This window comes from Grammomys surdaster, unplaced genomic scaffold, assembly GCF_004785775.1.
Source record: "Grammomys surdaster isolate TR1022 unplaced genomic scaffold, NIH_TR_1.0 133, whole genome shotgun sequence".
Taxonomy (NCBI): domain Eukaryota; kingdom Metazoa; phylum Chordata; class Mammalia; order Rodentia; family Muridae; genus Grammomys; species Grammomys surdaster.
The window spans coordinates 2,945,807-2,969,582 of NW_021604591.1; the positions used below are offsets into that span (position 1 = coordinate 2,945,807).

Below are 23,776 nucleotides of genomic sequence, written 5' to 3' on the forward strand. Positions count from 1 at the left end.
AAAAAAAAAAAAAAAAAAAAGAAAGAAAAAAAGAAACCATGATCACGAGAGTGATCACGGGGCTTTGCTCATTGCCTTGTTTGTTCCTTGACTATTTGCATCTATTGTGTTGCTAGTTCCTCAACCTAGAACTGACCTAAATACTTGCATGTAATTAAAATTATTTAAAAGAAAATTGGAAAAAAATAAATCTGCCTCAGCCTCAGAACTGGCTGGGGTCATGCTGCAATACTGTCTAATTGTCTTTTTCTTTTAATCCTCACTCCTGCGCTGGAGAACCTGTTGACTGACTGAGCTGGCTTGGTCAGAATAGATAATATAGTACTTTCTCCAAGGTTTACAAATACATATTGACTGGATATTGTGAATGTAATTCTTTTTTTGATATTTCTATAATAAATTTTTGTTTTGTTTTGTTTTGTTTTTTCGAGACAGGGTTTCTCTGTGTAGCCCTGGCTGTCCTGGAACTCACTCTGTAGACCAGGCTAGCCTCGAACTCTCGAACTCAGAAATCCGCCTGCCTCTGCCTCCCAAGTGCTGGGATTAAAGGCGTGTGCCACCACCACCGGCAATATTGTAATTCTTACCTAATAGTTCTCATAATAGTTTTTATTCTATATAGTTTATTGTTGTTAGAGAAAGAGCCTTTTATTGTACTAAAAGGGGGAGATCTTGGGAGATTCTTTTTGTAAGATGTTTCTCTGTCCTTCTTCACCTGCCTAAAGCATTCTCTGATTGACTTTAATACAAATCTGATACTCAATAGCTAGGCAAGAAATGGAGGGTGGGAGAAAGGGATGATGGGAAAAAAGATGAGAAGAAGGGATTCAGCAAGTGGCTGCTGTGGTTGATAGACATAAACACAAGCAGAGAATAGACCAGCTCATGATGGGATGCAGGCAGAATTAATCAGGCTAGAATAAAGAAGTAGGCTTCAGCATGAGAGGTAGTCCAAAGTTAAATTCCTAAGCTTTTAAGTCTCCATGTCCTTATTTATATAGCTGGAGGGTCCATAGAAGTTAGCAACACATTTTATCTGTCTGTCTGTCTGTCTGTCTGTCCGCCTGTGTGTGTGTGCATGCACATGTGCATGTGTGGGGGCACATATGCAGAGGTCAGAAGACAATAAGCTGAGTTTGGTTCTTTTGACTATATTAGTACCAGGGACTGAACTCAGTGGTCAGGTTTGGCAGCAATTGCCTTTATACATTGAGCCATGCTGGCATCCCATCTTTAAATAATTTTTATTAGAGCTGGAGAGCTGGCTCATTGGTTAGGAGCACTTTGGACTGCTCTTCCAGAGTTCCTAAGTTCAATTCCGAGCAATCACATGGTGGTTCACAACCATCTATAATGGGATCCAATGCCCTCTTCTGGTGTGTCTGAAGACAGTGACAGTGTACTCATATACATAGAAATAAATAAATCTTAAAACTCTATATAGTCCATTAGTGTTATTTTTTAAGAATTGTTTATCAGCGTTTTTCTCCAGAGGTTTTACAATATTTATTTTGATAAATTTTTCTCTATTTTCTACAATCAATTTGATTGTTTATATTTTTCTGAAAAGCATTCTCTTTGTTTAGGTTTTTAAAACATTTCTCCACAGTTAACCAAAGTAACCCTTTAAGTTCATCTCTTTTATGAATGTTTTCCTTCTATGCCAACTCCTTATATGTCAGTATTATCACACCACTTTATCACCTTCTAATATACTTACAATTTATTTCTGCTTTGTTTATGAGAGAGTTCCTGCATGCCTGTGCTCTCAGAGGCCAGCAGAGGACATCAAATCCTCTGGAATTGTGGTTACAGAGGATTGTGACCCACCATGTGCATGTTGGAAACAGAATCATAGTCCACTACAAGAGAAGCCAGTGCTCTTAATAGCTGAGCTATCTCTCCAGTCCCTTATCATTCATTTCTTAGTCTTTGTTTCTTATCTATGGATCTTTCCCCATAAATAGAAGCCCCATAAAATCAGAAGTATTTGTGTTTTCCTCACGTTGTGCCAAGGTAGTAGAAAAATCAGTAACTATTTGATGAAATAAGGAAAGACTGACAGGTAAAAATGTGTATGTAGATGCACATGTGTGTATGTATCTGTGGGTAATTAGAGCATCATTTCATACCCACTAGCAATGGTCTTTTCCTCATTTAAAAAATCTCCATTTTCAGCCAGGTGTGGGGGTACACAACTGAAATCCAATTCAGAAGAAAGCTGAGGTAGAAGAACCTGGACTCAAAGACCAGTCTGACATACAAAATGAGTCTGAGGCCAATCTGAGTCATAGGGTAAGATCCTGCCTCAAATTGTTTACAAAATTTTTTCTCATATCTAGTGACTTGATTGTCTCTTATCAGTAGATGATTCTTTTTTTAAACAGTTTGTTTTTATTATTTTAAATTATGTATGTGTGTGCGTAGGATAGTGTGCAGGTAAATACAGATGGCTAAGGCAGCTAGAGGCCTCAAATCTTTCTGGAGCTAGAGTCATAGGTAGTTGTAAGCCACCTGATCTAGATATTGGTAACTGACCTTCAACCCTCTAGAAGAACAACTATATACACTCTTGTCCAAAGGCATTACTCCAGCCTAGAAGAGAATTCATATATACAAAGACTATGTTGGTGGTATAGTGGTGTGCATAGCAGCCTTCCAAAAAATATTTGTCTTTTGTCAAATGTTACATTCAGTTTCTCTCCTTTTAATATTTTCTGTGTCTCTGCCATTATAAACTTTAATTTTTTTTTCGAGACAGGGTTTCTCTGTGTAGCCCTGGCTGTCCTGGAACTCACTCGGTAGACCAGGCTGGCCTCGAACTCTCGAACTCTCGAACTCAGAAATCCGCCTGCCTCTGCCTCCCAAGTGCTGGGATTACAGGCATGTGCCACCACCACCCGGCCAAACTTTAAATTTTTATGCAATCAAATTTTTGATATAGTTCCAGTATCAAATTTTTCCTTCATGAGTTCTGAGTTTTCTTTGTAGTCTATCAAGCCTCACCCAACCCCTTATGTGATGGTTTCAATAGGAATGACCCCCATAGGCTCATTTAAATGCCTATTTAAATGCTTGGTCATCAGGAAGTGGCATTATTTGAGAAGGATTGAGAGGATTAAGCAACCTTGTTGGAGGAAGTGTGTCCGCTCCAATTGGGTGGGTTTTGGGATTTCAAAAGCCCGCAGCAAGCAGAGCATGTTTCACACTCTTTTTCTCTAGAGGCCCATGGATCAGGATGTGCTTCTCAACTATTGCTCCAGCCCCTGCCTGTATGCCTCCATGTTCTCTGCCATGATGATAATAAAGCAAACCTCTGAAACTGTAACCAAGCCCTAGTTAAATGCTTTCTTTCTCTTCTAAGAGACATGCCTTGTATAGAATAATAACTAAAACAAAAGTTGATACTAAGTGCTGGGGTATTGCTGTGACAGGGCTTACCACGGTGTTTGGTGGAGGAATGTGGAGGAATATAGGATTTTGAACTACAAAAGTGGTTGATCAATTTAAGCAGAGTTTAATGGGCTATACTAATAGGAAGATGAAAGACAATGTTGAGGGCAGTGTGGGCAACCAGCTAAAGAAGTTGCAAAGGGAAAGAATATTAGTAGGTGGCCTAGAGAATATTCTTGTGATATTTTGGCAAAGGATGTGGCTGCTTTCTGTCCTTGCTCTAAAAGCTGCCTGAGTCTATACTGAAGAGTTTTAGATTGATGGCAATGGAAGAGGAGAAAACAACCTAGTCTTGACTCTGTCATTTGGTTATTAGTAATCACTCTTATGAAGATCTATAATGAAAAGGAGCAAGACAGACAAAGAGAAATTTAAAAAAAATACAGTTTGACATGAAAAGGAGCAATAGCACTGGGAAGTATAATGGAGCTAAGTTCAGTTCTCAAGGAGATAAGTTTATTTAAAAAAAAAAAAGACTGATGCTAAAGGGGACAAAGGGAGTGGTGACTTCGCAGTAAGACCCCACCCAGCTAAGCTTCCAGCTTGTGAAAAGAAACAAAGCTTTTAAGCAGGTAAGAAAATCACCAGCATCAGAAAGCTGATGCAAATGTAGTTGAAAGAGACCAAGTTCCAGCCCAAGGAAGGAGCAGAGCTTGGCAGCTTCTATCACGGCCGCGGGTTCTGGCTTTAGGGTCAAGGATATAATGATACAGGAAAGAATCTCCCTCCAAAGCTAAGGAAAGCCACTGAGGCCAGGCTTATGACAAGGGTGGCTCTGCACGGAGGCCCAAAGAGGCCATTTTGTGAAAGACTCTATGATGTTGGGGATGCCTAAGCCATGAGCTACCTGCCAAGGAGAGCTGCAGACAAGGCATGGAACCAGCCCAAGAGAGAGAAGTATGTTGCAGTCAACGGAGCTAGAAGGAGCTAGATTTTTGATGTTCGTTTTGACATTGGACATGAAGATACAGAATTTGGTATTTGTCCTGCTGGATTTTGGCCTTGCCTTAGTCCTGCATTTCCTCACTATGTTCGCTTTCCTCCCTTTTGGAATGCTAATGTATATCCACTATATGAAGTATGTAATCTGCCTTTTGATTTAATGAGAGGTTATGGTTAAAGGATTGCATTGAGTCTCAGAAAAATAGAACTTTGAATTTTGAAGTAGTATTGAGACTGTGATAGACTCTGGAAATTTTTAAGTTGGATTGAATGCATTATGATATGGCTACAGCCCTATGGAGACCAGTGAGTGAAAACATGGTAATTCGAATAAGAAAGGACTCCATAAGCTCATACATTAGAACTCTTAGTCACCAGGGAGTGAAACCCTGATAGAATTAGAAGGATTAGGAAGCATGACCCTGTATGTGGAAGTATGTCTGTGGAGGTGGGCTTAAAGGTTTCAAAAGTCCAAGCTAGGTCCAGTGTCACTCTCTCTCTCATGTATCTCTCCACCTGGTTGCTGCCATGTTCCATGACACCCTCCTCCCTGTGGCCATGGTCACTGCCATGATAAAAATGAACTAAGCCTCTGAAACTGTAGGCAAGTCCCCACCAAGTTAAACTCTAATAAGAGTTGTCTTGGTTACTTCACAGCAACAGAACAGTGACTAAGACGACTTAGAACAAATACCCAGAAATTATATAAAAGTCTCCAAATATTCCTAAATTTTTATTTACAACTGTTAGGTACCTTTAATTGTCAGCTTTAGCCGGGCGGTGGTGGCGCACGCCTTTAACCCCAGCACTTGGGAGGCAGAGGCAGGCGGATTTCTGAGTTCGAGGCCAGCCTGGTCTACAGAGTGAGTTCCAGGACAGCCAGGGCTACACAGAGAAACCCTGTCTCAAAAAAAAAAAAAATTGTCAGCTTTACGCAGCCTTAAATCATCTGAAATCCTCAGAAGAGAAACTGTCTAATAACTATTAGGTTTAAAAGTGCATGTGGATACACATGTATATATGTATCTGTGTTTATCTATGTGCATTTAGGTGTCTGTGTGAGTCAGAGGGTGGAAGTGTTGTACACGAGTGCAGATGCCCAAGAAAGCAAGAGCCATCATACACTCCCAGAACTAGAGTTACAGGCAATAGTAAGCTACCTGACATGAGTACTGGGAACTAAACTAGGAACTGTCTTTATTAAGATTGATGTAAAACAGTCCAGCCCACTATAAGCAGTATCATCCCTGGGCAGGTGGTGCTGGACAATATAAGAAAGCTAGCTAAGCCCTTGAGCAAGCCAGCAAGCAGTGTTACTCATGTTACTCCATAGTTCTTTTCTACAAGTTCATGCATCCAAGTTTCAGCTTTGACATCTCTCAAGATGAATTGTGACCTTCAAGTGTAAGCTTAATAAACCCTTTCTTACCCAAGTTGCTTTTGTTCAGAGTTTGATCACAGCAATAGAATGCAAAGTAGAATGCCATAACAATTTTCTTGTTTTGGCACTTAAATATTTAGTCAATCTAACTTTTTTTAAAATAAGATCAAACTTTATGTTCTTACAAATGAAAAGCCAGACACAAGAATTTCAAGTGTTAATCCTTTTGCCATAACTGACGAGTATCTTCTTCCCCTTTAACATTAATAAATGACAAGGGTCAGGGAGATGTTTAGCTGGTAAAGGCACCAGCTGCCAATTATGACAACCTGGGGTTGATCCCTAGAACCATGTAATGGAAGGAGCAGACGGACTCAAGCAAATTCTAACCTTCATACATGTATATAGTGGCATGCAAATACATGTGTATGTGTACACAAACACACACACACACACACCCTTGCTAAAATAAATAAGTAAATACATGTTTTGGTTTTGTTTTGTTTTTTTATAAAACTCACAAAACTATCTAGTTCCTAGATGCTGAGTTCACAGAACTAATGTGGATTAATGATGTACCTGTTTTACTGATGAGTCAGTGTCATTTGGTCATTCATTTACTAATCCAGCAAATATGTATTATACATATTTTTAGTTACATTCATATTATGAATTGTGACATCCTAAAAATCTTGGATAAGGAGAAATTATATTTCCTAGGACTACCTAGGACTAATAAATTCATAGAAACAAGCTTTAAAAGGTATACTACTAGTTCAGACCCATCCTCCTTCATAGGTCCCAACTTCCCAGGAGGACATATTCCTCCGCCTAGATCAATCACCCCAGGGTCAGGGACCCCGCAACCAAGAATCATCTATATAGCTAGGAGCTATGCCTAAGCTGCTCACCCTGCATTTCTCACCCTCGGCTCTCCCTTCATCCCTCCCCTGTCTACCACAGGGATGACTTAGGTTCTTCTCTCCATACATGTCCTACTTCCTGTCTCTAAGTCTTATGTGTCAGGTAAATTCTGTTTCCTGAGCCTCACCTCCGTGGCTATTCTTGGGGCAGCACCTGACTGACCATCTTATAAGAGAACACAGAACAAAATGCCACTGTGGAGAGTGATGTTGAACTATTCTTGGCATCAGCAAGTCAGTGGCAAATCAAAAGGCAACATTAAGTCCTGCAGTCAGGGCCCATGAGACTTTGCACAGGAAGATAGGCATACCTTTGACAGGTATATGTCCAAGAAATGCTGTGTAAAAAACAAAAACAAGATCCAGAAATAGAGAAAAAGGGAGGCTATAGGCTGTCAACTGAAGTAAGATGGTCAAGGATTACATTGCTGAGGAAAAAACATTTGAGCAGAGAGCTGACTGGGAGGTATGACTACATCGCATAGACTTCTGAGAGGAAAAATGGTCAAACAGAAAGCACTGAAAAGAAAGCCAGCTTGGCATATTGGAGGGCCAGTCGCAGCTTGAGTAAGGGGATTTAGGAGATGGGTGAATAGGATGTGTATGCCAGGAGCCGTAACGAAGTACCACAGACTGGGTAGCTTAGCAGGAGTCAGAGTCAGGAGCCACAAAACATTTTAGTCAACAATATGTTACAGGATATTTGATCACATTATGAACCTCAAGGTTGTGTTATTTACTGGGGGGGAAAAACTTAGTTGTGGTGTGGTTCAACCATAACACACACCTTTAATTCAAGAGCTTTCTGCTTGAATATTGTAAACAAGATTAAAGGCAGAGCACGCAACCAGTTGACAGGAAGTGAACATAGGGTTATTAAGACAAAAAACAGAGAGTAAGAGGGAGTTAGGAGGTGGATAGAGCCAAGCGGTGGTGGCACATGCCTTTAATACCAGCACTTGGGAGGCAGAGGCAGGAGGATTTCTGAGTTTGAGGCTAGCCTGGTCTACAGAGTGAACTCCAGGACAGCCAAGGCTACACAGAGAAACCCTGTCTTGAAGTCCACCCTCCACCCCCAAAAAAGGAGCTGGGTAGAGAGATGCACAGGAAGTAGAATGGAGGAGCATTAAATTGAAAGGATTTTTTGAGAACATATGATGAGGAAGAAAGTTAGCCGTGTAATTTTCTCTGCCTCTCTGACCTTGCAGGCTTTCACCTTAGCATCTGACTCCTGAGTCTTCATTGGTAAAACTGAACAATTGAGATTTTGTTAGAAAACAACAGTAAGCCATGCTTGTGGCATTGGAACTGAAAACTTTCTGTCTCGTAGAAACAAGGTAAATGTCTTAGGGTTTCTATTGCTGTGAAGAGATACCATGATCATGGCAACTCTTATTTAAACAAAACAAAACAAAAACATTTAATTGGGGCCTGGTTAATAGTTCAGTGGTTTAGTTAGTTGTCATCATGGTGGGAAGTATGGTGGCACACAGGCAGATACAGTGGAGAAGAATCTGAGAGTTCTACATCTAAATCAGCAGGTAGAGGGAAAAGAGAGAGACATTGGGCCTTGGCTTGAATATCTGAAACCTCAAAACTCACAACCAGTGACATACTTAGTCCCTCTCCCTATGACCCTATGGGACCATTTCCATTCAAATCACCAAAGTAGTTATAGCATCATCAAGGACACATGACTTGTATTTGTAGTAAACACCTGTGGTATAAATAATCTATAATTCTGCTAGCCATTCAGAAGTATAGTATGCAAACTTATATATAGCATATGAGTGACAACGATAACAAGTGATTAACATTGTTTGATATATTTACTCCTATGTTTGTTAGTATTATTTTATTTCGGTTTTATCTTTTAAACTGGCCTCAAATTCATAATCCTCCAGCCTCAGCCTCCCAAGTGTTGGGATTGGAGGCATGTATCACCATTATTAGCTCTGTGATCATTATTTAGAATACACCCAACTTATAAAAAAGCTTACTGTCTGACAGCATTTCACAACACATCCAAACCAGTCTTGCATTTATTTAGCATTTCTCATGTATCTAGCAGGTGCTAAAGTTGACTGACTGATACTATCTAGTTTTGTGCAAATATATTCTGGTGTTTGCACAGTGATGAAATTTCTCAGAAATTTCCTGTTATTAAACAATGCATGGGCCAGGTGGTGGTGGCTCACACCTTTAATCCCAGCACCTGGAAGGAAGAGGCAGGCGATTTCTGAGTTCGAGGCCAGCCTGGTCTACAGAGTGAGTTCCGGGACAGCCAGGACTACACAAAGAAACCCTGTCTGTATCTTACTTAGTTCTGAAGGTCGAGGTGTCAATGGGTTTGGTTCCTCTGAGGCCTTTGTCTTTGGTCCTCACTATTTTTTCACATGGCCTCTTCTCCATTCACAGCATCCCTAGTGTCTTTTCTTCCTCTCACAAGGTCACTGATAACATTGATTTAGAACCCCATCTTTATTAATTCATTGAACTTTAAACTCTTTTATAAAAGCTCAGTTTCCAAGTGCAGCAACTTTCTAGAGGGCACTATGGGTGACTTCAACACATGAATACAGATAAATATGGAAATAGGCAAGAACACAACTTAGTTATAACACAGGCTACTGTAAGGGCTTTAGCAAGGGAAGGTTTAAAGCAAAGAGGTAATACATCTGAACCAACATTATAGTGAGTATTTACTCTATGCAAGTATTCTATGCTCTGCAAGACAGGGCAACGAACAAAATGAAGAACAAAAGAGTTTACCTTTGCTGGCACGAAATAATAAACAAATATATGTCATGATATAAAATATAGATAATTTTCCAGGCTAGACGGTGGTGGTGCACGCCTGTAATTCCAGCACTTGGGAGGCAGAGGCAGGTGGATCTCTGAGTTCGAGAGTTCGAGGCTAGCCTGGTCTACAGAATGAGTTCCAGGACAGCCAGGGCTACACACAGAGAAACCCTGTCTCAAAAAAACAAAACAAAACAAAACAAAAGATAATTTTCCATTTCCAAAAGAAAATGGGAAATAATGAACAAAGAGGGGATTTTTCATATAGGGGACTCAAGGAAGCCCTCTCTGAGGAGGCTGTATCTGAGAAGAGATAAAGGAAGCCAGGCCAACATCTAGAAGGAGTTTTGGAGCTAGAGAAGCATTAAATGCCAAGGCACAGTCATGGGACTCACTAGGAAGCCAGTTCGGCTGAGAAAGAGTGATGAAGAGGAAAGAGGAGGTGGGGATCCTATGACATATAACACTCGACCTGTGACCTTATAGGGCACTTATGGTAACATAGACATTGAATGAAACACTGGAATCACAAGTCATCCCTCTACCTCACTTTATCTTAAACTGATTGGAGTTCAGTTTTCTAATATGTAAATGGTGAAATGAGGGAAAATAGATTAGTTTGTTTATAAAATTTCCATCTGAAAATGTTCTGTAAACTAAAAGATGGTCATGAAGACTTGTGCCACTCAAAAGAAAAATGTTTTCCAACACTCTTATATCCATGATAATCCCAGTTTTTATGCTTCCTAGTCACCTTGAAAACTTCTTCAATAAATCCTTATTTCCATCTAAAACTGTCAGTAATTTCTGCTATGCATTGAATATGAAGTGCACCTGTCCTAGTTAGTGTCAGCTACCAATACAACACTGAAGGGTTAAGAAGCTCTGAACAAGAAAGCTGACTTCACTGATAAAATCAGTAGGCTCTTAGGTTCCAGCATACTTCTGCTAAGAGCATCACAATACCTCTTTGAAGTGCTTATCTACCTCTGAGACTAGAGGGGAACTGACCTACAGATGAATCTTCTAGAAGTCCCCTTTTCATCTTATTTACATAAAATACCCAAGCACCCATCTGATCCTACCCCATGTCATGTATGTACAGTCTCCACTTCTGCAGAGAGATCATGGCTCTTCAGTTGTTCTGATTAAAAAACAATTCTGCTTCTGGAAATGCATTCTGAGTTTTTTATTTCCACTTCACCTATACCCATTACAATTTAACAGACACAGCCAAGACTCACCTGTGAAGACCGTCAATTAAAGAATTTCTCAGATCATACTGGCTCAAGCTGTCTTTAGTGTTAATCGATGGCGTGTATTAAGTGAGGTTGGCTGCATCATTCCATGGACAAGCGTTCTTTGACTGTCTAAGAAAGCTAACTAACCATGATACCGCAAAAGAGCCCTCAAACATCTCTTCTCCATGGTTTACATCTACTTCCTTGGTTATGAGTTCCTTGGTTACAAGTAATGCTGTGTGGAATATCAAGCAGGCCTGCATTGAGCCTTGACTTCCCTCAGTGATAGACTGATCTGGAAGTGTAAGCTAAATAAACCCTTTTCTCTCCTAAGCTGCTTTTAGTTAGAGTATTTTATCATCGTAACAGAAAGGGAAGAATAGTCCCAAAAGGTTCAAGTATTAAAGAAGTAGTTTCCAGCTGGCAGTGCTACTGAAAGATGATGGGTCATGATGTTGCTGATTTTAACCACTGGATTGCTCCATTGAAGGAGTCATAATTTGATTCCATTAGTGGATATTCAAGTGAAAACTAGAAGGTGGTAATTGGTTAGAGGAAGTAGGTCGTTAAGTATGGGAGTCATGCACACACGGAAGTCAAGACTTGAAAGGTGTCTGGTCCCTATCTCTCCCCATCTCTCTCTGCCTCTTGTCTACCATGAGGTAAACCATTTTCCTCCACCACATACTCCCTGCCACAATGCTCTGCATCACTACACACAGGTCTAGAAGCAACAGAACCAAGTGACAATGGGGACTGAAGCCTTTAAACCAATGAGCAACAATAATAAATCCTTCCTAACAAACATTGTATTTCTTAGGCTTTTGTCACGAGAAAGAACTATGTAATTAAATAACTATACATATAAGCATACATATTTATGTATGTATACACACATACATACACACACACATAGAGGTAAAAAATACTTCCAAACACTCCTTATCTGTGAATTCCACAACTCCTCAATTTCTTTTTTTACCTACCCTGTTTTCCAAATAGGCAGGTGTGGTGGTTTGAGTAGGTATGACCCACAAGTTTCATGTGTTTGAATGCTTGGCCATAAGGAGTGACACTATCAGGATGTGGGTCTTGTTAGAGGAAGTATGTCACTGTGGAGGCAGGGCTTTGAGGTCCTAAATGCTCAAGCTCTGCTCAGTGTGAAACATATCCAGTCTCTTCCTTGCTTCCTGTGGATCAATATGTAGAACTCTCAGCTCCTTCTCCAGCACCATGTCTACCTGGAGACTGAATTGCTTTCCACCATGATGATTGAGGGACAGTAGAACATGCCAGAAAATTTGGCAAGGTTGAGTGGGTTCAGAGTCCCTGGCACCCAGGCACCCACTTGAGATGGTAGACAGCTCCCTGCTTCCTATCAGATTCCTGGTCTGGAACACTTGCCCTACTTCCCACATAGGAAACATGACCTGTGGTCACATAGCCCAGAATAAGTTCTCCATGCTAATGAGGTATTTAGAGGCCCTGAGGGTTTAGCCAATAAGCTAAACATTCCTTCCTGCAGAAGGTATTTAATCTCTGGTCCACCCTGAGAAGGTGGTATGCACCCATTTTCCACCATGAACAATCAATACACAGTTTGGAACCAACCATGGGGAGCATGGAGAAGGCCTTCGCCTACAGAGCTGTGCTGCCTAAGCCTCCCACAGAAGGCCCCTCTGTGCTCTGCTAAACTAAGGACTTCCACCAATTAGCCAAACCGGAATGCTCCTGCCCCTGGCCCTGGCCTCTTCATATACCCATAGACCCCCAACTCCATTCCCAACTCCCTGCAGCCCAGCAGCATATCTGGATGTCCAGGGTCTTAGGAGCCCATGGGTCCTGAGCTCTTTGTTGTGGGCCCATGGACATGGACCCCAACCCTTCATTACTGACTCCATGTGGTTTCCAGCAGCGACTGGATGCCTAGGAGCTTGAGAACCCCAGCTCTAGGAAATCCAATGCCTCCTTTTGGTATCTGAGCACCAGGCATGCATGTAGTATATAGACATGCAAATAAATACTCAAAAACATAAGGTAAGTAAATATAATTAATTTTAAAAACCAACTGTAACGGGGGCTTGGGCAATGACTCAGTGGTTAAGAGCACTTACTGCTCTTCTATAGGACCTGGGTTCATTTCCCAGCACCCACATGGTAGTTCTAAGCATATGTATCTCCAGGTCCAAGTGATTCAATCCCTTCTTCTAGCTTTCATGGGCACCAGACACATGAATAGTACACAGCTATACATATAGGCAAAATACCCATATACAAAAAATAAAACTAGCCGGGCAGTGGTGGCGCACGCCTTTAACCCCAGCACTTGGAAGGCAGAGGCAGGCGGATTTCTGAGTTCGAGGCCAGCCTGGTCTACAGAGTGAGTTCCAGGACAGCCAGGGCCACACAGAGAAACCCTGTCTCGAAAAACCAAAAAAAGAAAAAAATAAAATAAAAAAATAAAACAAAAAACTAAATAGTAAAAAAATTAAAACTTTATTAATAAATAAAATAAATAAAACTTTTATGTAATGTGTTGCAAGCAAGAATTGTTAGAGAGGAGGGAACTTCAATTGAGAAAATGCCTCCACTCCATAAGATTTGGCCATAAGGCAGTTTTTAAAATTAGTGATCAATATGGGGGAGGGGCAATCCCTTCAATGATGAACAGCAAAATGTGTAAGCCAAATAAACCCTTCCCTCCCCAACTTGCTCTTTGGTTGTGGTGTTTCATCTCTGCAATAAAAACTCTAAGTCAATCATAAAGCCTTATGCCACAACAACTATGAAACTGCCAGTCCCTTTAGTGACCCTCTATTTTAAGAAAGTCACTTTTTTTTTTTTTTTTTTGGTTTTTCAAGACAGGGTTTCTCTGTATAGCCCTGGCTGTCCTGGAACTCACTCTGTAGACCAGGCTGGCTTCGAACTCAGAAATCTGCCTGCCTCTGCCTCCCAAGAGCTGGGATTAAAGGCGTGCACCACCACTGCCGGCAATATATTCTTATTTATGTATATGAGCATTCTATCTGTACATACACCTGTGTGCCAGAAGAGAGCTTCAGACTCCATTACAGATGGTTGTGAGCCACCATGTGGTTGCTGGGAATTGAACTCAGGACCTCTGGAAGAGCAACCACTTAACCACTCTTAACCACTGAGCCATCTCTCCAGCTAAGAAGGTCACTTCTTAAAAGAAATAATAATAAATAATAAATAGAAGCTTCAGCTCTAACTGAGTCTTCAAATGGTAACAGACTGAGTTGACATCCTGAAAGCAGCAGTATAAGAAACAGCAAAGAATTACCTGGTGAAGTTAATCCTGAACTCTTGACTCATAGAAACAGTCTATTAGTGACTTGTCTATAGCTGTGTTGGTTAAATGTCAAACCCAAGACAAACAGCTGAGGTGCCTATTTAACATCAAAATGGAATTAGCCTCCAGGTTTTCCCACCATCCACCAGTCCCTACTCATTACAGGGTATGGCTCACATATTATGCTCTCTACCCTGACCTCAACAGCCCAGGGGCTGGCTGGCCCTTCACCTCAAGGTGAAATCCAGACATTTTGGTTATCTGTTCCCTTTTGTATTTTGGCCTCCTGGCTGTTGCATCCCATTCCTTGCCCCTTCTCCCCACATGGTCCAGATCAACCTGGTCATGTCCACTCTAGACTCTCTCAGATGTCCCTTCCTGTATTAGTCAGGATTCTCTAGAGTCACAGAACTTATGGAATGTCTCTCTATATTGAGGAAATTATTGTAATGATTTACAGTCTGCAGTCTAACTAACCCAACAATGGGCAGCTGTGGATGTCTAAGAATCTAGTACTTGCTCAGTCCCAAAAAGCTAGTTGTTTCAGCTGGTCTTCTGTATAAACTGAAATCCTGAAGAAGTAGGTTCCAACAGATGTGCTGGCAAGTAAGTGCAAGCAAGTGAAAAAGAATGAGTCTTCTTTCTTCCAATGTCCTTATGTAGGTCTCCAGCAGAAGGTGTGGCCCAGATTAAAGGTGCATACCACCATGCCTGGATCTGGGACTTGTTTTGTCCCAGGCTGACCTTGAACTCAGCTGCTTGCCTCAGTCTCCTGGGATTAAAGGTGTGTAATACCTTGCCTTGGCCTAAGCTTTTCATGGCCACTATGCCTCAAGATCTCCATGCAAAGATTTAGGTCAGAAACTTGTGTCTCCCAGCCTCAAGATCTAGATCACAAGTGAGCCCTCCAATTCTGGATTGTAGTTCATTCCAGATAATAGTCAAGTTGACAACCAGGAATAGCCATTACACTTTCTCTACCTAAATTCTCTACTTTATCTAAAATAAATAATTTATTTCTTTTTTCATTCATCTGATGCTATAACCCGAGAGTGACTTAAATACGTTCCCTCCACAAGGAATTTGGACTCTCCAAACCAAGCTGCTGATCTGACTCTCCTAAGCTATGAAAGGAACATTTGTTTGATTCTAGAGTCTCCCTCTTCAGCAGTTTCTCCCCTCCACCTTAACTAACAATCTTTCTCTCCTCAGCCTACTCAGTAAGTGTCCTCTCTCCCTTTTTGGCCACCTATCACTTGAGCATTCACCTCCTATGTCCTTTTGGACTGCCAACCATGTGGGCATTTCCCTATTACTATCTTCTGGGCTCAACCACATGGGCAATTCTACTTACTAAAACACTTGCACCTCTCTAGCTGTTTTTGTAAGAATGTAAGAATTTCAGGTCTCAGCTTGAACTTAAAATTAAAAGATCCTTAAGTTTGAGTTTAGGTTTACATTCAAACATTAGCTGCCCCAGAGGCACATCCCAGGAGGAGCACATTCTAAAGACTCAAACATACATTCCAGGAAGAAGAGCCCAAGATAAGAGTTTATCAGGGAGATGAGCCCACAACATAATGCACCTGGGCAAAGAGAAGCCTCTTAGCTAACACTCATTGTTATAAAGATAATATGATAATCTGAGTTACCTAGAAACCAGGCTTGGGAACAGTGGTTTATGTCAGCCTTTTTGGTTATTGTTTAAGAGGTAATTGTATAACTGCCCCCATGGATTCTGTGAAAATGGTATATAAACTGCCCTTAGCTTTAGTTTGGGGTTCCTCTTACCTGTGCGCAAGGGAGCCCCAGTGCACTGGTTATCATCTTATCATCAATACACCTTATGTTATTGCATTGAATCTGCTGTCTGTGGGTGTTTCTGGGGGGAGCATGGTCCCTGGTTTTGGATCTTTAGGTCCAACATTTTGGAGGTCCCACCAAGATTCGCTCTTTCAGATCCCCACAGCTCAGAGATCGGAGATGTTCACTAGAGCAGCTCTGTGTGTTTTCTGTTTGGTGTTTTGTGCCTGTGAAGTGTATAGCCTGGTTTCAGTGCCTGGGGAGAGCAGTCTGTTTTGGATCCTGGGAAAGGGTCAGGTTCTTGAGTTCTGGAAAGGAACTCTTCGGGGGTGACTAAGCAGCGTGGTAGACATGTCAGCATGCTGCAGGTCACGGGATGCTGGGGGACACTCCAGGGTCCTTCTGGGAGATAGGATTCTCCAACTGGTCTCCCAGCTGCCCAGGGCAGCATCTGTTGCTCTCTCGTGGCAGTAGGTCCGTGTCTGATTTTGTTCGTGTATTTTGTTTGTGTTGCACATTGTTTGTGGTATTGCACTGATGATCAACTTTTTACCATGGGACAGACACTCTCTACCCCACTACCCTTGATTCTTGACTACTGGACTGAAGTTTAAGGCTAGAGCTCATAACCTGTCAGTAGGAGTGAAGAAACGGAAATGGCAGACATTGTGCACTTCAGAGTGGCCATCTTATCAAACGGGATGGCCACTGGAGGGATCCTTCTTTCTAGAGAAAGTTAGACAGATTAAAGGAAGAATTTTTCAGAGGGTCCTGGTGGGCATCCAGACCAGATCTCCTATATAACTGTCTGGGAAAACTTGGTTCTCTCCCTTCCCCCTGCCTCGTGGGTCTGCCCGTTTGTTTCACTTTCCGGCCCACTGAAGACCAAGGTGTTCGAGTTGAAAGACGGTGATGAGGAGAAGAAAGCCTCACGTCCTGTGAGAGAAAAGAAGATCTTACCTACCTCAGATGCTGACTACCTTTTATTAGATCCTCCTCCCCCTTACCCAACAGCGTTCCCCACAGTGGTAGTGCAGGGGCTGCAGCCCCAATGGCACAGGGGGCCATAGCTCCAGCGGAACCCTCCGCTCCCCTGGCAGAAGGGAACCAAGAGGGTCCGGCTGCCAGAACTCGGAGTAGGCGGGTGGTGGCCCTGGAAATCACTGTCTTCCCTCTTGGCCCTTTTTGTCGGCAGATCTCTATAACTGAAGGACTCATAACCCTTCTTTTTCTGAGGACCCTCAGGCTCTGATCGGCCTGATTGATTCCCTCCTCTTTTCACATCAGCCCATTTGGGATGATTGTCAGCAGCTCTTACAGGTACTCTTTACCGAGGAAAGACAGCATATCCTCTTGGAGGCCAGGAAGAACATCCCTGGGACAGATGGAAGACCTACACTCCTGCAAAATGAGATAGATGCAACATTTCCACTGACCAGACCAGATTGGGATTTCAACACTCCAAATGGAAGGGAGCACTTGAAAGTTTATCGTCAATCTCTAATGGCAGGTCTCCGAGAGGCTGCATGGTGCCGCACTAATTTGGCCAAGGCAAGAGAGACGGTCCAAGGGCCTACTGAATCCCCCTCAGTCTTCCTAGAATGGGTGAGGGAGGTGTTTCACCCGTTCACGCCTTATGACCTGTTGTCTGATGAGCATAAAGCAACAGTGACAGTAGCCTTTATTGACCAATCTGCCAGTGATATTAAGAAAAAGCTGAAGAAGTTAGATGGATTACAAGACAAGTCTTTGAGAGATTTGGTGCAGGTAGCTGAAAAGGTGTTCTATAACAGAGAGACTGAGGAAGAGAGAGAAGAGAGAAAGCACAAAGAGCAGGAAGCTAGGGAACTATAGAAAGAAAAAAGACAGGAAAAGAACTTGACTAGAATTTTGGCCACAGTAGTTAGAGAAAGTCGAGAGCCAAGTGAGAGAGTACTGGGCAACTGAAGGAGGCCTTTGGATAAGGATCAGTGTGCCTATTGCAAAGAGAAAGGGCACTGGGCAACAGGTTGCCTGAAGAAAAGGCGGAATGGGCCCCACCAAGCCAGAGAGGAACCCCCACACCACAAAATACTGGCCCTGGATGAGGACAGTGACTAGGGAGGACGGGACTCGGACCCCCTCCCTGAGCCCAGGGTAACCTTGAGAGTGGAGGGGAAGCCCACTCAGTTCTTGGTGGACACTGGGGCTCAACATTCAGTCCTTCTACAAACCATGGGCCCATTGTCTGACAAGAGGTTGTGGGTCCAGGGAGCTACTGGCAATAAACAATATTCATGGACCACCCGAAGGACAGTGGACCTCGGCGTGGGCTGGGTGTCCCACTTGTTCTTAGTCATTCCAGAATTCCCCTACCCTCTCCTGGACAGAGACCTGCTTACAAAGGTTGGAGCCCAGATCCACTTCCTCCCAGAGGGCCTCCAAGTAAAAGATAGACAAGGAAATATGTTGCATGTGTTGACTGTAAAACTCAAGGATGAATACCGCCTCTTTGACCACCCAAAAGAGAATCCCGGAGATATGGACTGGTGGCTGAACCAGTTTCCACAAGCATGGGCAGAAATCCCAGGCATGGGTGAGGCTAAGAACCAGCTAGTGGTCCACACTGAGCTAAAAGCCTTGGCCACTCTAGTAACAGTCCATCAGTATCCAATGAACAAGGAAGCCCAAGATGGAATTAGACCTCATATCCTCAGATTGCTAGTTTTGGGGATACTTAAAAGGTATCAGTCAGCATGGAACACATCCCTGTTTCCAGTACGAAAGCCAGGTACCAATGACTACTGGTACCTGATCACTGTGCAAGATCTCCGTGAAGTAAACAAATGGGTGACAGACTTACATCCCACAGTACCAAACCCATATAATTTGTTGAGCTCTCTTCCCCAAGAAAGGACTTGGTACACTGTATTGGATTCTTAAAGATGCCTTCTTCTGTCTCCAACTGAGCCCGAGAAGCCAACCAATCTTCACTTTCGAATGGAAGGACCCGGAATCAAGAATATCTGGACAATTAACATGGACCCGGCTTCCACAGGGGTTCAAGAACTCCCCTACCATCTTCGACGAAGCTCTACACCAAGATCTCGCCCTGTTTAGAGCAGAAACCCCCAAGTAACCCTTCTTCAATTCGTAGATGACATCCTTCTGGCTGCCCCTAACAGAGACACATGCCTCCATGGAACTCGTCAGTTACTAACTGAACTGGAGAAACTAGGATACAGGGCCTCTGCTGAGAAGGCCCAGATCTGCAGAAAACAGGTCAGTTACTTGGGATATCTACTTAGAGATGGAAAACGGTGGCTATCAGAGGCTAGAAAAGAGACTGTGTTTCACATCCCCCCTCCTTGTAGTGCCAAACAAGTAAGAGAATTCCTGGGAACAGTAGGATTCTGTCGATTATGGATCCCAGGGTTTGCTGAGATGGCAGCACCCTTCTATCCATTGACTAAAAATGATAGGCCATTTGAGTGGGGAGAAAAAGAGCAGGCTGCTTTTGACACTACCAAGATGGCTCTTATGTCAGCCCTGCCCTGGAACTTCCTGATGTGTCCAAGCCTTTCCACTTGTACGTGGCAGAGAATGGAGGGGTAGCAAAAGCGGTCCTAATGCAGAAGCTGGGGCCCTGGAAAAGACTAGTAGCATACCTCTCAAAGAAATTAGACTCTGTAGCTGCTGGGTGGCCTGTCTGCCTATGAAATGTGGTAGCAGTGGAGACCCTAGTAAAAGACGCTGACAAGTTGACCCTGGGGCAGGGTTTGGTGGTGACTGCTCCTCGTGCATTGGAGAGCGTCATCCGCCAGCCCCTCAATCGTTGGCTCACTAACACCTGGATGACTCACTACCAGACTTTGCTACTAAATTCAGACAGGATCACTTTCAACCCGGCCAGTGGGCTGAACCCAGCCACCTTGCTGCTGGACTCGAATATCGGAGCACCAACCAATGACTGCCACCAAGTGCTTGTGGAGGCACATGGCTGGCAAAAGGACTTGAGTGATCAGCCTCTGGAGGATGCTGAGGTAACCTGGTATACAGATGGTAGCAGCTACCTCGAAAATGGGAAAAGGAAGGCCGGGTCCACAGTGGTGGATCAACAAAAAGTAATATGGGCACAGGCACTACCCGAGGGTACCTCTGCCCAGAGGGCTGAACTGATAGTGCTGACAGAAGCTCTAGAATTGGGAAAATATAAGAAGGTTAATATTTACACAGATAGTAGATATGCCTTCACTATGGCCCACATCCATGGGGCTATCTACCAGCAGCGAGGGCTCCTCATGTCAGCTGGAAAAGAAATTAAGAATAAGACTGAGATTTTAGAGCTACTTAGGGCACTACATCAGCCCTCTATAGTGAGTGCATCCACTGGACTGGCCACAAAGAGGGACCTCAGCTGTTGCAAAAGGAAATAACATGGCTGACAGAGAAGAGAGAAGAGTAGCAGTTGAAACAGTTTTTGCCATGGCTGTGACAGAAAGTAAAGCTGAACCCACACCTCCATTTCTATATATGGCCCAAGATTTGGCCTTAATGACTAAAGTCGAAAAGGAGTTTGATAAGGACTTGAGGGTTTGGAAAACCCCAGCTGGAAAGATAATTCTGCCCCAGAAAGAGGCAGAGGAGATGGTGAAGCAGATGCACCAGTGGACCCTGGTTAAACACTGGTTAAACTTGTGGCTACCATGTTAAACACCAAGTTTCACATACTTCGACTTACACAGCTGGTTGAGGATATCGTACATGCATATGTACTCTTTCAAAAGGTAAATGCTTGCTGAACCAAGGCCGACCTTGGCAAACGCCTCTGAGGTGACAGACCAGGAGTCTATTGGGAGGTGGATTTCACAGAGATCAAGCCCACCAGATATGGTAATAAGTACCTCCTAGTATTTGTAGACACCTTCTCCAGCTGGGTAGAGGCTTTTCCAACAAAGAAAGAAATGGCAATGGTGATGGTGAAAAAGATCCTAGAAGAAATCTTTCCATGGTTCGGGGTAACTAAGGTAATCGATTCAGACAATGGGCCTGCATTCGTTGCCCAGGTAAATAAGGGAGTGGCCAAGTACCTGTGGATTGATTGGAAACTTCATTGCATTTACAGACCCCAAAGCTCAGGTCAAGTAGAAAGAATGAATAGAAATTTAAAGGAGACCTTGACTAAATTGTCCATGGAGACTAGTGGTACAGACTGGGTGGTGCTCCTTCCTCTGGCTCTTTTTAGAGTTAGAAACACCCCTTCAAGGTTTAACTTAACTCCTTTTGAGATTCTGTATGGGGCACTCATTCCTCTGACCACCTTAGGAGAGGTGACTGGACTTACTTGTCATAGTAATAGTGATTTGTATGCTAGGTTAAAAGGACTTCAGGCGGTACAGAAAGAAGTGTGGACTCTGCTGGCCCACGCCTATGAACCAGGGACCCTGGAAACATTCCATAATTTCCAGGTTGGAGACGCAATCTACGTCTGGTGGCACTGAGCCCAAACTCTAGAACTGTGCTGGAAGGGACCATTCCTGGTGTTGCTGACTACTCCCACTGCTGTAAAGGTTGATGGGATATCAGCTTGGATACACGCCTCTCATGTGAAACCAGCCCCAGAGGGACCATTGCCCAATTGGACAGTCCGTCGCACTCCAAACCCACTCAAGATAGATTGAGCTGACTAACATGATTCAACCTGAGGTACTCATGGTCTGAACCATGATCTTGCTTCTGGCGGGAAGGCCTGGACTAGCCCTTGAGGGTAACCCTCGTGTCCCCCAAAAGCTAATGTGGGAGGTCCTTTCACAAACTGGAGACGTTATTTGGTCCACTTCAAAGACGGCAGCCCCATATACCTGGTGGCCCCTGCTAACCCCAGATGTCTGCCAGTTGGCTACAAGATTATCAGCCTGTGTAATGCCACCATCCAGGTAGCACCAGAAGACAGTGCTAGTCACCTACTCCCCCCGAAGACGGTTGGTGGGCATGTAGAACAGGACTTACCCCCTGTGTTAACTCCAGGGTGCTGCACCAAAACCAAGACTTCTGTGTTATGGTCCAGCTAGTGCCTAGGCTGATATACCTACCATGGTGAGAATGATCTCCTAGATGCCTGGGAAGGAGGACTCCTCAAGCTCAAGATAGAACCTGTTAGCACAACTCTCGCTGTCCTCTTGGGCTTGGGAATGGGCGCAGGAGTAGCTACCGGGGGGAACAGCCCTAGCCCTACAGCCTGAGTACTATCAGGGACTTAGAGAGGCTATTGATGTAGATATTCAGGCTATGGAAGATTCAATCTCTAAATTATAGGAGTCTTTGGCTTCTCTGTCTGAGTCATGCAGAACAGGAGAAGATTAGATCTCTTTTTTCTCCAACAAGGCAGGTTATGTGCAGCCTTAAAAGAAAAATGTTGTTTTTATATAGATCATTTGGGAGTAATCAAAGATTCCATGGTCAAGGTCCAAGAGAGGCTAGTTAAGAGGCAAAGAAAAAGAGAGCAGAATCTAAGATGTTTTGAGTCGTGGTTTAATAAATCTCCCTGGTTCACTAACTTGGTTTCAGCCATAATGGAGCCCCTTATAATCTTGTTATTGCTCACCTTTGGCCCTTACGTTTTTTGTTGTTGTTTTTGTTTTTGTTTTTTTTCGAGACAGGGTTTCTCTGTTTAGCCCTGGCTGTCCTGGAACTCACTCTGTAGACCAGGCTGGCCTTGAACTCAGAAATCCGCCTGCCTCTGCCTCTCAAGTGCTGGGATTAAAGGCATGCGCCACCACTGCCAGGCGGCCCTTACATTTTTAATCGCTTGATTAAATTTGTTAAAGAGTGCATTAATACTGTACAAGTGCTCATGCTTAGACAACAATATCACACTGTACTCCCAGATGATGACTTGTGATTCCAAGGTTGGAATCAGCCAGAAGAAAAAGGCGGGGGAATGTGAGAATGTAATTTCAGGTCTCAGCTTGAACTTAAAATTAAAGACCCTTAAGTTTGAGTTTCGGTTCAAACATTAACTGCCCCAGGACACATCCTGGGAGAAGCACGTTCCAAAGACACATTCCAGAGGAAGGGCCCAAGATAAGGGGTAGTCAAGAAGCTGGGCCCTTAACACAGAACACCTGGGTAAACAGAAGCCATGTAAGCTAACCATCATTGTTATAAAGATAAGGTGCAAATTGGAGTTACTTAGAAACTGGGCCTTGGAACAGTTGTTAGAAATCCTTTATAGTTATTGTTTAAGAAATAATTAACTAGCCAGGCGGTGGTTGGCGCATGCCTTTAATCCCAGCACTTGGGAGGCAGAGGCAGGAGGATTTCTGAGTTTGAGGCCAGCCTGGTCTACAGAGTGAGTTCCAGGACAGCCAGGGCTACACAGAGAAACCCTGTCTCGAAAAACCAAAAAAAAAAAAAAAAAAAAAAGAAATAATTAACTGTCCTTGTAAACTCTGTAAAAATGGTATATATGCTGCTTATAGCTTCAGCTCGGGGTTTCTCTTGTCTGTATACAGGGGAACCCCAGTACACTGGTTATCATCTTATCATCAATAAACCTCATGCTATTGCATCAAATCCTGTCTGTGAGTGATTCTGGGGGAGCGTGTCCCCTGGTTTCAGATCTTTAGGTCCAACACTACCTATGCTCTCCCTTTTATCTACAATAAACTTTCTCCTCCACCATACCTAGGAACAGTCATGTCCTTTCTTTTTTTTATTTCTTTTTTCATTCAATAACAATGTGGCAGTCAATATTAGGCTGTCTTGAAATCTCCACTATAAAAATTATCCCATTACTTTTTTATTTAGCCTCAGGTAAGTTCATAAAACATGGGCAGAAAATTGCCACTCTTCTCCCCAAAATATCACCAAAACATTCTCAAGATCAGTTGTTACTAGCATTCCCCACATGAAGCCTCTTGACCTTGGCTTCTCAGTC

General features: G+C 43.1%; 1 protein-coding gene across 1 annotated transcript in view; it reads left to right on the top strand.

The window, feature by feature from the left end:
* The window catches only part of LOC114616979, a 25,212-nt gene extending 4,939 nt beyond the window's left edge, over positions 1-20,273 (top strand). Inside the window, 2 exon segments of the mRNA XM_028762503.1 lie at positions 16,999-18,675; positions 19,614-20,273. Of these exon segments, the coding sequence (XP_028618336.1) occupies positions 16,999-18,675; positions 19,614-20,273 (2,337 nt within the window).
* The last annotated feature ends 3,503 nt before the right edge of the window (positions 20,274-23,776 follow it).